The sequence below is a fragment of the Daldinia decipiens genome (genome assembly GCF_022478715.1).
Source record: "Daldinia decipiens strain CBS 113046 unplaced genomic scaffold F4813scaffold_17, whole genome shotgun sequence".
In the NCBI taxonomy this organism is placed as follows: Eukaryota; Fungi; Ascomycota; class Sordariomycetes; order Xylariales; family Hypoxylaceae; genus Daldinia; species Daldinia decipiens.
Genome location: NW_026054560.1, coordinates 263,214 through 276,113, shown reverse-complemented (window position 1 = coordinate 276,113; position 12,900 = coordinate 263,214). Strand labels below are relative to the sequence as shown.

The window sequence follows — 12,900 nt, the reverse complement described above, 5'->3', positions numbered from 1 at the left end:
CTCTCACCATTCCAACTCTCGCCCCTTCTAATTTTCCTTACACACCTTGCAAGCAGCAGAATTTTTATTTCTTCCAAGCCGTCAGGAGAGGCCCCTGCACTGTACCTCCGTACCTGCGACTAGGCTCTCCGGTGATGATCGGCAGCAGTTTTGGCGCTAGCTCTAACACGGTCTAGCCCATATGCAAAGTTACTGCAAGGATGAGAGCAGCCTGCTGGACCTTTCGACCTTCCCCTACCTACCTTCTTGTACTGTAGCGCAAGAGTTGTAAATGGCCCCACCGACTAATTGCCCTTGTCTCTCTGTGGGCCGCTGCTGTCTTTGCTGATCCAAACGCTTGCTGATGTGACTGACCTCTCGATGCACCCATCCCAACCAAGTAGTCATTTGTACCTAAGTACCCACGTCCTGTCTGTGTAAGCTGGATTCATACAAATGAACATCGTCTCCTCCAACTTGTTCCCAACGAGCCTCCTACTAGCTACTGTTTAACTTCGACAACAACCCATTCTCAACCTTCGCTACTCCGCTATTGCGTGCTATATTGCAACACCGGACCAGAACATGATATAATCTTGGACCAACTTGTAAAAGAGTATAAACTACCAAGGCCTCCCGGTCTCATCGTCTCGTCTTGAACATACGCCAGACAGCTCCGATTTGCTTCTGCTAAGGATTCGCTTCGACTTTTTTTTTTTTTTTCGACTTTGGGCATGCGTGATAGTTTGTAAATACTACACAATACTATTCTACCTGTCAAACAAGTTGGCCTCGACCAAACACTCAAATCCACTCCAACCGAACCATACCATACACCATGTCTTCCGATCTGTCTTGGGAGCCTATGTTCTGCCTTGCCTGTGACAGGCAGACTGACGGCGCTACCTACTGCTCTGAGTCATGCAGGCTTTCTGACTTTGAGAAGACGTCCTCTACAGCAAGCACACCAGCGAGTACTCCAGGACTCAGCCCGTCTTCTTATAACTGGGCGGCCCCGAGGCCTCAATCTAAGTTCTTCTTGCCTCCTGCCTACGACTTCAGCAATGCCCAGCCCTACGGCTCGACACCTCTACCGCAATCGTACTTAAGCCAACGCTCAGATTCATCTTCGTCCTCAACGCGAGCCCTCACCCCATCGAGCTCCCACAGCAGCCTATGTTCACTCCGCAGTACTTCATCAGGAACCGAAGGCACGCAATTGTCAGATAAGGCTAAGAAGCAATTGAGGGACTATGCCAGTTCGTTCGAGCACGCTCGCCTCCAACAACAACGACGACGGTCCTACTAAATGTAGGCTTGACGAACAGACGATATTTCCTACTCTCGATAAACATTCATCCAACACTCCACTTGTTATACCCAATAAGCATGTTATTACTACCGGCTCTACGTAGCTACCACACGACTCCTTCTTTTCTTCATTTTCCTTTTTTGCTTTTATCTTTTGAACAGAACGGGTAGGCATGATTGGTCATGCTACGTCTATCTCATTTGTTACTTTGTTGTACAAGAGCATCTTTCGGAGCACAGCATCATAAAAAAAGTTTGGGTCATTTCGGGATTCTGTCTTCGACTTCCTTCGAGCCACAGGCGTACGATTAGGGGCTACCGGTATAGGGACGGACATTGTTGTACTACGATACAATATTGAGATATCACTTGTTTTTCTATTTGCATGGCACACGGATGCCGGGAACGGGGATTCTGGCACAGGAATTAGCAGCAGCCGGTTAGACTACACTGACTCAGACATGTTTTTGGAAGTCGTCGGACTCGCGACGAGGGCGTTAGAATAAGGCAAAGTGGCCGTGATGGGTATATATCCCAAAGCACAGGCTCATCCATGTTCAACGTGGATTGATGGAACTTGATACTCGTTTTTAGGCAACTAGGATTAGCCTATGCTTGCCTCTCCTAGCTGGCACTGCATTTATTACGCACGACCGCAGGAGATTCGTTCATAAAAGAATCGAAAAAACCAGTTCAAGCCCCTCAAAATATACGTTTAAATATCATCTTCTATGTTCATTTAACTAGTGACTTGAATCTGTCCACTTGAATCTGTCCTAAAATTTTGAAATACGCAGTTGACCAAACTTCACGATGAGGCAAGCTGGTCCAAAATTGGCGAGTAATTACGGGTATACTATGTAGGTTAGTCGATTACTTTCTGTCTCGTGCCATATTTTTTAACCTTACTTCTTAAATTAGGTGCAAGATGTCGCAAAAAATCATTTAATTGGTGGGGTCTCCTTAGAATTCGCCAGACGGCCGTTAAATTTCACCATTTTCCCCAGATATGCTCGGACATGATCGTCTGGCTTATCGTGCTAGAGGCGCAACACCTTGATCGCCAAGACTAGTATTTCAATCCCCTAATGACGGGGTAGCGAAATGCATGAAACTATTATTCTAACCCAGCGACGGCGAATTGGCGAGGAAAAATGACAAGTAGGAAAAAAATAAGCTCATGACTCTTGATTTACTATGTAGGTACGTAGAAAATTCACATAATACCAAAGTACCGACTTGATCCTAATATGTGCATAGGTAGCTTCTCTTAATCAGGGATGAGCCCCTTAGGACACGACATGATCGCCAGGTGGCCCGAAGCCCCACGGCGACGTCAACTCCTAGGGTGTGTTCGTATCGCGCACCGGCCGAGAAATCTTAGCGCATGTACATGGCATATGATTTTGGCTGCCTAGGTACTACCTACCTATATATTAGACCTAGACTCTGGCGGTTTTCTTGGTTTCTTGGAGGGAGCATTGCCCAGAGAAAAATGGCGCGATGGTTTGGTAGGGATTATTAGAAAAGCCCCTTTCAGCCACAAGCGAGCATCTGCTGAGAATGAGGCCATCCAGTACTTTACTCTATGGGCTTCCACCATGGAGAGAGGCCGAAAGCGGACTCGTCTGCATTTAAATCTCGCTACAGAGTTTAGATAGATATGTACTTACCTTAGGTACCTAGGCATGCGTATCAATAATCTACACAAGGAGCGAGCATATACACGACAGGCTTGACTGTTGTACTAGGCACGGAAAGAATCCGAACTCTACGTTGGGGTCTCAGGCTGGAATCGTCACGGTATGAACTCACCGCAACGACCGATTCGAATATATTCTAAGTGAAGTTGTTTTAGGTAGGTTGAATACGAACTTCTATGTTAATGTCACTATCTACAGATAGATACATACCTAGTCTCGACTGAAACCTCTGCACCAGCGAGACACGCACAGCACGGTCAGGTCATTAATGGAAGGAATATTTAGAGCCTCCTTTGATGGATGTTAGTGGCTCAGCATTGAGGCCAATTAGGTACACGATTTCCAGTTGCATCAACGAAACCCGTTTTCCCGCGCGAGACGCCGGACGGACAATCGATCCAATGAACATCTGCCGGTTGGCGTCAACTTAATCCTGCTATGATTCTAGAGCAAGGGGTATCTCTACGAGCCAACCAAGATTCAAGTAGGTTGTTTAGCGAAACCATCCTGCGCGTACATAGGTAGGTATATACAGTATCACCTACTACACTACCATGCTACAGCCCACAGGTTAGGTACCCAAAGCTGCTGCTTGGTAGCTTACAGCCTCTTAATAGGCTACTCGGAGTCCTATCAAAGTTAGGTGTGCTTTCGACGACGAGAAAAGTCAGCTCAGGGATATTATTATGCAAGGGGTTCCCCGGAGCCGTGTAGCTCCGTACCGGGCCTCATGCTACTTAATTACATAAAATGTGTAATTTTAGACACAGCCTTATGCGTTAAAACATCATAAACCTGGTTTTACATATTGGGGGGTTTTTTTTTTTTCTCTTTACATATGTATTATGAAAGTTCAGCCGAGACGAAGATATGATAGGTGCACGAGCAGGAACTTGAACAGAGGCTTTTTATTTATTATCTATTTATTTTTTTTTTATGCTTCCACTCCCATGTCTCGTAAAACGCCTAACGGCAAAGGAACGGGCAGCACGGCTCTCAACGGACGGTACCCGGTTTCTACTTTGTGATGCTCTGTTATGTTACTGCAGTGTTCCTTTTTCCTAAAGCCTAGTTAACCCGTTTCAAATCTCTCGCAAGCAGGCTGAGAACTATGTAACATCAGGCAAGAATAATGTGTTGGGACATTCTCCGGTAGGACAATGACTGAATATCGAAAGATTGGAAATGCCACAGACGTTCCAGACCGGGTAATCTACAAAGCAACAAGACTCGCTACCTAGGACTGTGTGCAGAACTTGGACTGTCTTGCAACTTTTGTCTCTCATGCGCCGGGCAACTCAAGGGCGTGTTTCTATTCGGCCTCGCTTGTTTCCTCAGGCGGCATGAAAGTATGTATGATGGCATGTTTCAGGCATAAGAGAGAAAAAATTTTCTTCACTCAGCCTCGATCAATTAGGTAGCTAACTACCTACCTAACCAAATAGCAAAAGAGAGGTCCCTTAGTTGATATGTACATAACTAGTTAGTTACAGCATAAAACTGTACGCTTAGTTTGGTAAGCTTAAACACGCAACCCCAATCAATCCCATATTAATAGCAATAAGATGCCGCTATTGATATGCAATGGTTTTTGCGGCTAAGGCGGAGACCACCTACGTCTATGTATGTACATATGTAGATAAATCGTTGCTCTCGTATGTAAGGACGAACCACATATAGAATATGACGTCGACGTTAGAGACTGGATAGAACTCGTACGAAGGGCTGTTGTTAGTTCCACCCGTAGACATGACACCTAGACTCTAACAATTGATTGATTGATAGACTTTTATGCATCTCGAGTTGCTTTGCGTGCTATGTTTCATCTCGGATTGCAGAGACACCTATGCAAAAAGCTAACACACTACAGTACATATATACATAACGCATCGATCGAATCTAGAGACCAGACCTTTTCCAGCTCTGGACCCTAGGTAGTCTATGTATTTCTCTTTTGATTAAGCTTGCCGCCTCGTTGCCAATTTTACACACGGACGAAGTACCGAGATGAGAGGGCTGACCCCCACAAGAATCATCCAACATCAATCAACTACCTAGATAAGATGCAATGTAATATAAGAAAGAAAAACTTGCGCGGGATGCAGAACGTTAGTATTTCTTGGTATTGTTATTGTTAAGGGTTAGGGGGGAAATCCAATAATAACAACTACATAACCTAACCTATGTAGATGATTACCGTACCTAAGTACAGTAAGTTTAGGTAAGCTACATTACCTACCTCGTCCTTGTCATCGTCATGGCGAAGTGCTCTTCTTACATACTGCCTATGGTACATGCATAAATTAATAGCCTGATGCTCCACTATTCACATACGTGTACCTGCCCAGCTACTTTGCCGGAAGTGGTACCTCTCTCTCTCATTCGCTGGTTATGGCACTATTCCACCTAACATTTGGCAAAGTGCCTAAGCCGTGCGATATTGAAGGAAAACGCTTCTCAAGTTTCACCATTTAGGCTAACCTAGTAGCTAAGCCTCTATGTATGGATACATGAATGTATTGTACCTAATATACTTCTAATGAGGTATGCAACTCTTATGTGAGGTACTCGCTAAAGCAAGGACCACCCTTGGCTTCTCGGGATATTTCCAAACGCCTACCCAACCATGTTCCTGGCACGTCAATATCCCAAGTGCCGTTAGCGCGAATGGTGATACGCACGGCACCCTTGGAAACATTCCATCCAATTCTTCTCACAGACGTGCAATCCAAAATTGGGAACTGATGTATCTTTTTTTCTATCTCAATGCTACGATATCGACGTCGTTTCTACATACATAGCGTTACATACACTAGCGTCTTCCACCCAGCCGAACCCATCATCTTCAATTGGAGCTCTTGAGAAACGTAATCCCGTACTCACCCAGCTTACCATTTTGAGATGTATGTGTTCGTGAGATCTTGATTCCTCCTTCTTCCCTTGCCTTCCCGTCCCGGCACTGTCTTCCGTGACCCGTCCGACCTGACATGTGCATATCCATGGGGCCTTCTGGTTTGTGCTAGGTTGCGGGGGGCGTTCCCACAGCAGCAGCAGCATCAGAAGAAGAAGCCCACTGTTTCTTCGCGGGCTACCGAGTCCAAGATTCCAGAAGCCGCAAGTGCCTCTGTCGGAGGGGGCCAACCCACGTCGTTGACGTGTCAGCCTATGGAGATTTCCGGACGTCTAGGAGAATCCACCGAAACCGGGCTTTCAAATCGTTAGTCTTACAGGTTCAGGTCCTCAATCCTCCATTCTCTCTGCCTTAAACCTTGGCACTATCACATCCAAGGCACGTTTCTTAGGGCTTCTGTTATGCCACGTTTCAGCGGGCTTTTCTCCATTTGACTAACCTTAGGTACCTAACTTCCTTTCGAAAAGTAATGCGGGTCCCGGGGTCCGGCACACAATTGAAATACATATAGTGTAGGTATATATGCCGGGCTAGTTTCTCGTCGGCGCATCTCATTCGCCTGTGTTCCTTCTACGGATTCTTCTAGCGTGGAACTTGTTTCATTCCCTGCATCGGAACAACGTTGGAGGAGACCAGATGGGCACTCCGCGATCTTGTCGCATGTGTTCCTGAACCGTACCAATGGCGGAAGGTCCCGATACTATTAGCACATGTCTTGTGTTTCTTATACACCCGACTCGACTGATGAGGCGTCACCTAATACTGGTCTAGTCCTTTCTAGGATCGTCATTAGTCACAGCCGTTGCCGTGAGGGTAATACACAAGTCTTTAGAGCCTTTCTTAGGTAAAGGAAGAAGGGCATATTCAATCGGAGCGGTTCCTAGTTGTTCCACGTAAACAGTCTCAAATCGTGATTAATTCTCCGCTCGGGTTACCTATGTGGCCCGTCATACATTGTGTATCGGCGATGGGAGCCATGGTACGAAACATGTTGGGCTCCGTCCAGAACCACGATACTTTACATCATCAGTATTAGTTGGTTTTTGGGAGCGAAGAGGATCCTCTACAGCTCCGCTAGATCCACAGAAGATGACTCAGTCTTGCTTGAATAGCGAGTCTTAAAATCCAAGTCCCACGCAATTGGGAAATTTCGAGAAGCTCCATCCGCTTGTTTGCTCCATTCCACGGGTTGGGTTTTCGTCTTGGCTTATCTCCTCCTTGGAATGCATTCACAGTGTCACTGACGCACTTCCAAACAAATATATCGCTCCTTGTCGTCATAGGGAGAAACGGATATTACAGTTCTACGACAGATGATCCATATTTGGAATTCCTTCCACTTCGATTGATGGCTGGTCTACGCCGTCATACGAGAACCCTGTTACCTAAGTACTCGTTGACGTATGAAGGTTCTCAGTAGCCTTATGGCTAACCTCGCTAAGCACGTTGATATTCGAGCTGAATATGAGTCCATGTCGGAATGATCCATTGAGTAGGTTCCGTCGATCTACGCTCGCTACGATTTTTCTTCGGCGGGTTTGTAGCGTGTATAGACTTTGAACGAGGCATATTTGATGTCGATTACACCGAAATTGGAAAATGGCTTACTCCTCCGGAACTTTGAACGCAGATTTTATTGCCTTACGAATCCCAGTGCCGAGCCTGTATATGATGATGATGCCCCATCGCAATGCTGACGAAACCCAGATCGTTTACACGCACACCTAGATCAGGGAGGCTAATCAGCCAAAATCCGAGTCTTGCAGTATCTACGAGGTGTCTCTCGTCGGGATAGTCACTTAGAGCCGCACCCTGCCCCGATTTCGGACTACGCTAAATGAGAAATGGCTTGAGATGGCTGCAGCCACACTGTCTCGTTCGGCATAACGGTATGGTGGTATTACTACAGAAGCCAACGGTTTATCGTGTACATATTCAGACTGTGTCGTCGGATGTTGGGGGCTTCGCTTTGGGTAGTAGCCATGTGCTTTGCTTTGCCTGAGGCCGAGCGCATCTTGCTGCAGAATCGACCGAGGTTGTTTTATCACTGCCGTGCAACGATTTCATAATATGTTTATTCTCAAGCCATTGTTTACTACAGATGTGGGTATCTAGTCATCCGGTCAATATACGGACGACCGAGGACCGACAGATGAGCGTTGGTACCATTGGTACTATTGGTACACACATACATACTAAACACGCGGGAGAGGCTTGTTGAGATGTCAGGCACGACATCCAGGGCTTGAAATCTCTGCACACAATCAGATAGGCGCCCAGATAATGTGCTTATTTCTAAAAGGGGGAAGTGACTACACAAGCCTTGTCTTAACCTCAAGACGAAATGACAAGATTTTACAACAACTGAGGTTAGCCTCTAAATTGGACATGCTACCTACCTGGGTATGCAAAGGATTTATGGCTGGGTACTGTTAAGGGTCGTTGTGTCGATCTTGGTGCGGATCTCGTCCGGATGGTTCGTTGCAGGGACGCATCTCTGGTTGCTACTACGGGATCGCATTACTGCAGGCAAGATTGCAGATTCGAGGGTCGAGAGTCGAGGGTCGAGAACAGACATGTTGCATATATTGCATCCCCGAAGCAAGCCCGTTATCTAAAGGCGTCACATTTCCAATATGTGTAAAAAGGTGTTGCGCAAAGGACAAAAGTCTGGGTAGCCCTATAGGTACTACTCGGTGAGCGCGTTGCCCGGTATATCTCATAATGAGTGAGACGTCGGCATTAAAATAATGGCCCCCAAAGTGACTCGATCTACAATACAACCGGGAATTTTATCCTTTTCATCTCGGCCAGAGAGGAAGGAGGCTATCATAAATTAGCACATGTTTGGTCCGCCTGACTGGCTGGCCTGTACGATGCAGGATTCACGGCCCTCGATGACTTGCCTTTCGATCTCCATCGGGCGATTTGATGCTTATGTTCATCTCATATGTATACCCTTGCTCCCTTGGTCCCTGGTCCCCTGCTCCCCTGTTCAAAACCTGCGTAAAATGCGGGCCGTCCCTGGCTGACATTTTGCGGGATGCTCCCGTCATCTCCCCGTTCCAGCGCTAGACCTTTTACGGTGCCTACATTTTATTTCACTACCATCAACGGCAACGTAGTACACAGCAAATCAAGCAAGTTTTATTTCTTGTTCGTCTTCCTTGCATTAACACATATCGTCCTTCTTCTCCCACTCCCCCCCCGTCCCGATCATACCATGGGGTTCGATTCCAAGTTTCGGTTTTTTTTTGTTCACATGTATACGTTCATGTATGTAGGGAGGTAGGGGTAGGTAGGTATATTACATATGTACGTGCTATGTAGGATCCTGCGTTCTGCACCTAGTCTCGTGAGGGTTACATACCATGGTCCTTTTTCCCACCCCCACGAAGCGCCGTAGGTAACGCGTCAAGGGTCGAATGGATACATACTTGCCCTTAGCCGACCTTGTTCAATTTATGTATGTATGTATTATCCCCCCTTACCTCCCCTACCCCCCTACCTTTTCATGGTTTGGTTAACGAGCACAAACTCATGTCCGCGCCTATCACCGTTCGCAGCTGCAATGCACATATCGGCAGATGGGCGTCATCTATTCGCCGACGGCGGGTCGCAGCTGTTTTTCACGTACGATCTCGCAGCGTTCCAGACCGAAGGCCTTTACGGCGCCACCCGCAGGTTCTCAAAGCCCCTGGCCAGGGCGTCGTCGCCGCCCGCCGCCTCGAGTTCGTACTCGATGTCGGGTTGGGCCTCGCGGTACAGCGCGTTGACCTCGCTCGCCATCTTGAAGTTGTAGGCGGCTTCCTCGTCGCCGATAACGTGCTTGGGGATGCCGTTGGCGGCGGCGGCTTCGACCTGCAGCTGCATGGCGCAGGCGCGATCGAGCAGGCCGAACATGAAGCCCGCCTCGTCGACGGTCGAGCCCACGGTCAGTAGGCCGTGGTTCATGAGGATGACGCCTCTGTTGCGGTCGCCTAGCGCCGCGGCGATGTGGTCCCCTTCTTCGGCCGCGAACACGATGCCCCCGTAGCGGGCGTACACGGCGTGCGCGTCGTAGAAATTACACACGTCTGCAGGCGTTCAGGAGGCGCGGAGTTAGCACGCGGACATATTATTGTGGCCTGATTCGGCCTACGGTGAGTGAGTGGGGAGGACCAGGGGACCAGGGGGATAGATAGGATAGACAGGGTTCCTCCGCTCAGCGAGCTAACCCTTCTTTTCTGGCAGACCAGCATTTTTATTTTTCATATCTTTTATATTTTCTATTCTGAAACAAATATAGGATGATCCGAGTTGTGATAGAGGGGAGAGTGTGGCCTGTTTCTACGTACCTTGGTTCAGCATTTCCAGGGGACGAGCGAATACGCTCCAGGCCCGGCCTGCGTTGGAGTGTGCGTGGCAGCTTTTTGGGGCAAAGGTTGGTTAGCCTCACTTTTTTTTTTCTTTTTCGTCTTGTCCATTTTTGGTGGTATTTTTTGCTCCATCTCTTAAAATCTCTCTCTCTCTCTTTTTTTCCTCTTATGGGATATGAGATGAGATGAGATTTCTTCCCGGCCGGGGTTGTTGTTCTCAATCTTGGTTAGTGTGTTCCTCTTATCTCACCTTGCCGGGGAGAGAGATTAGGACGCCTCACTTCTGCGTCTAGGCGTGCATAACTTTTCTTTTATTCTTCTCTATGCAAAAGGAACCCACGTGGTCCTGCGGAGGGAAAGGGGGGACGAGAGAGAGCACTTACATGGCGTGGATGTCGTTCGGACGCCGTTTGTGGACGGCGGAGTGGATCAGGTAACCTGCGGCGTTGGCGGGCCGGGAGGTGTTGCCGCCGACGACTTTGCCGGTCGCGATGTCCAGACATATCATGTCACCTGCCGTCAGCATGCCGAAGTGTCGACCTAGAGGGTTCATCCACATGAGCCCGTTGAACTCTGGGTCTCGCACCGAGATGTGCCTAGAGCCATGGGATCAGCTTAGCTACCTAGCTAGCTATGCGAGGGGAAAGGGATTTTGGAGATTGGGCTGTCACGACAGAGCCCAAGTGGAGAGGACTCGAGCTCATCCCTGGAAGAAGAAAAAAGAACTGCGGGTTCGAATATGACAAGGGAAGGGTTATGGTTATGGTTATGATAGCCAAACTTACCCCGACTGCCCTTCGGTGAAGCCGCATCGCGCGAAGAAGCGGAACGTGGCGGACATGTGCACAAGGATGTGCCTCCTGTGCGCTGTGTAAGTTGGGAATGTGGGAATGCCCGGCATCACCATGCCGTGCGAGATGGCCTCTAAAGGAGTCTTCTCCCTGCCTTCGGTGGCGTCATGCTTGATTGCCTCTGTTGGCTTATCTCCACCCTTGAGGGTCAAGGTGCTTGAGAGGGTCTCGGTGATAGCTGAGGGGGCCATGATGTCTTGATTGACGTCTGTATGGAATATGATCTTCTTCTTCTTCTTCCAAGTGCCTTGGGTAGCTAGATCGGTGGGTTCAATAATTCCCAGGTATGGCTTATGCTTAGCATTAAACGTGTCTAGTCTAGCCGTGACGAACAGTAGGAGATATCGCGAGTGTAATATTATAGGTTCGCTGGCTGGGCCTGATGATAAGGGTCCAATTCGGGTGGAGTAGACCTTGGACGGCCGGGACACGGCTCTTCCCCCGCATAAAGGGCGTGATATACATATACATGCTAGACTGGATGTGGGAATTTACTAGGTTAACCTGGAGAGATATGCACACGACACGAGGATTTAAAGTCTTGAGTACTACGCGATGACATCTTCGTATTAACTATATTATTCTAAGCGAATAGTCCAAGTTACATATCTAACAGAGTAACTACATACCTTATTCAATCACACATTTCTCTCAACGACCCTCCCAAAGACCTCCTCCCCCTTTCCTTCCCTTCCCTTCCCCCGCCTTATTCGCGTGCCGGAATCGGGCGGGAATACGTAAGGCGCGCGCTGGCTATTTGCTCCCCTCGCCGGTGCGGCGCCGATGTATGTTTATGTGTAGAAGCTAGGTTAGTTAGTTAGTTAATTAGTTAATTAGGTAGTTAGTTAGTTAGTTAGTTAGTTAGTCGGGTCGAATCAATAGTTCAATATACCTACACATACCTTACTTACCTAGGTTAGGTAGCTACCTGCAAATATACATGGCAGATATATGCAATAGCCGTTCGCTGTTAAGCGTCGACTAGGTCAACCTAGGTATTTACAGGGAACCAATAGGGACGGACGGCGGCTGCGGCTGTCCCGTATGCTTTTTCTTTTTTGCTTCTTTGGACCTATGGGTTGGTTAGTGGATGATCGTCTATCTAAATAACCTAAGTTAGCACCTAAGGTTAGGTTAGGTTAGGTTAGGTTAGGTCGAGTTGAGTTATCCTCGGCGCTCGCGGAAGGAGAGGCGGAACGGGAATGGAAATGGGAATGGGAATTGGAGAATGGAATGGGGACTAATGTGTTGGCGGAAAGTAGGCGAGTAAGTAGCCTATAATTCTCTTTTTTTCTTTTTTCGCGCGAGCTGCCCGACGGGACTGACATCCATCCATACATACATATACACATCCATACAGACGGACAGGGTGTTTCGCGCGGACACGTATATATACGATACGCGGCGATGGATACGACTGGGGGGGGGGGGAGACTCCAAGTCAAATACGTGGTCTTACGTCGTGGTCCCATTGCTCTTCGCCTCTGTCCGTCCGTCCGTCCATCTGTCTGTCCATCTTTCAACCTTACCCGGCCTGATATTACATTACCTTACCTTACATTACATTACATCGTCGATAGATGCCCAGCTTCGCCAGCTAGCCAGCTTACTAGTTCGGCAGCGCCGCGGGGGGGCAGACGGGATGAGATGAGATGAGATGGAGAAACACATGCTCGCTCGCGAAGGCACCCTTTGGGGTCTGTCGAGCAGACCAGACTTTTCTACTCTCACGCCCGGGGCTGGGAGGGGGACGGACGGGGAGGCGAGAAAAAAAGCAAAGAGGAGTG

General features: G+C 48.1%; 2 protein-coding genes across 2 annotated transcripts; one reads left to right on the top strand and one right to left on the bottom strand.

Moving 5' to 3' along the window:
* Positions 1 to 817: 817 nt before the first annotated feature.
* Positions 818 to 1,288, top strand: F4813DRAFT_389628 (uncharacterized protein; the record flags this gene model as incomplete). The annotated part of the gene is made up of 1 exon (XM_049246869.1): positions 818 to 1,288. The coding sequence occupies one exon, from the start codon at positions 818 to 820 to the stop codon at positions 1,286 to 1,288; it is 471 nt and encodes a 156-aa protein (XP_049099417.1).
* A 7,850-nt stretch (positions 1,289 to 9,138) lies between these two features.
* F4813DRAFT_77066 (arad-like aldolase/epimerase) lies at positions 9,139 to 11,399 on the bottom strand. The gene is made up of 4 exons (XM_049248883.1): positions 11,048 to 11,399; positions 10,646 to 10,858; positions 10,242 to 10,312; positions 9,139 to 9,980 (listed from the first exon to the last, which is right to left on the bottom strand). The coding sequence occupies exons 1-4, from the start codon at positions 11,302 to 11,304 to the stop codon at positions 9,571 to 9,573; spliced, it is 951 nt and encodes a 316-aa protein (XP_049099416.1). The 5' UTR covers positions 11,305 to 11,399; the 3' UTR covers positions 9,139 to 9,570.
* Between the last annotated feature and the right edge of the window lie 1,501 nt (positions 11,400 to 12,900).

Bases quoted from the DNA above. Each gene is read 5' to 3' on its own strand.
- F4813DRAFT_77066 (XM_049248883.1), bottom strand. From the start codon at position 11,304: ATGGCCCCCTCAGCTATCACCGAGACCCTCTCAAGCACCTTGACCCTC. The intron at 10,313-10,645 runs GTAAGTGCTCTC...TGCCCCAAAAAG, and splicing joins CCGAACGACATCCACGCCAT to CTGCCACGCACACTCCAACG. The intron at 9,981-10,241 runs GTACGTAGAAAC...GAACGCCTGCAG, and splicing joins CCTGGAAATGCTGAACCAAG to ACGTGTGTAATTTCTACGAC.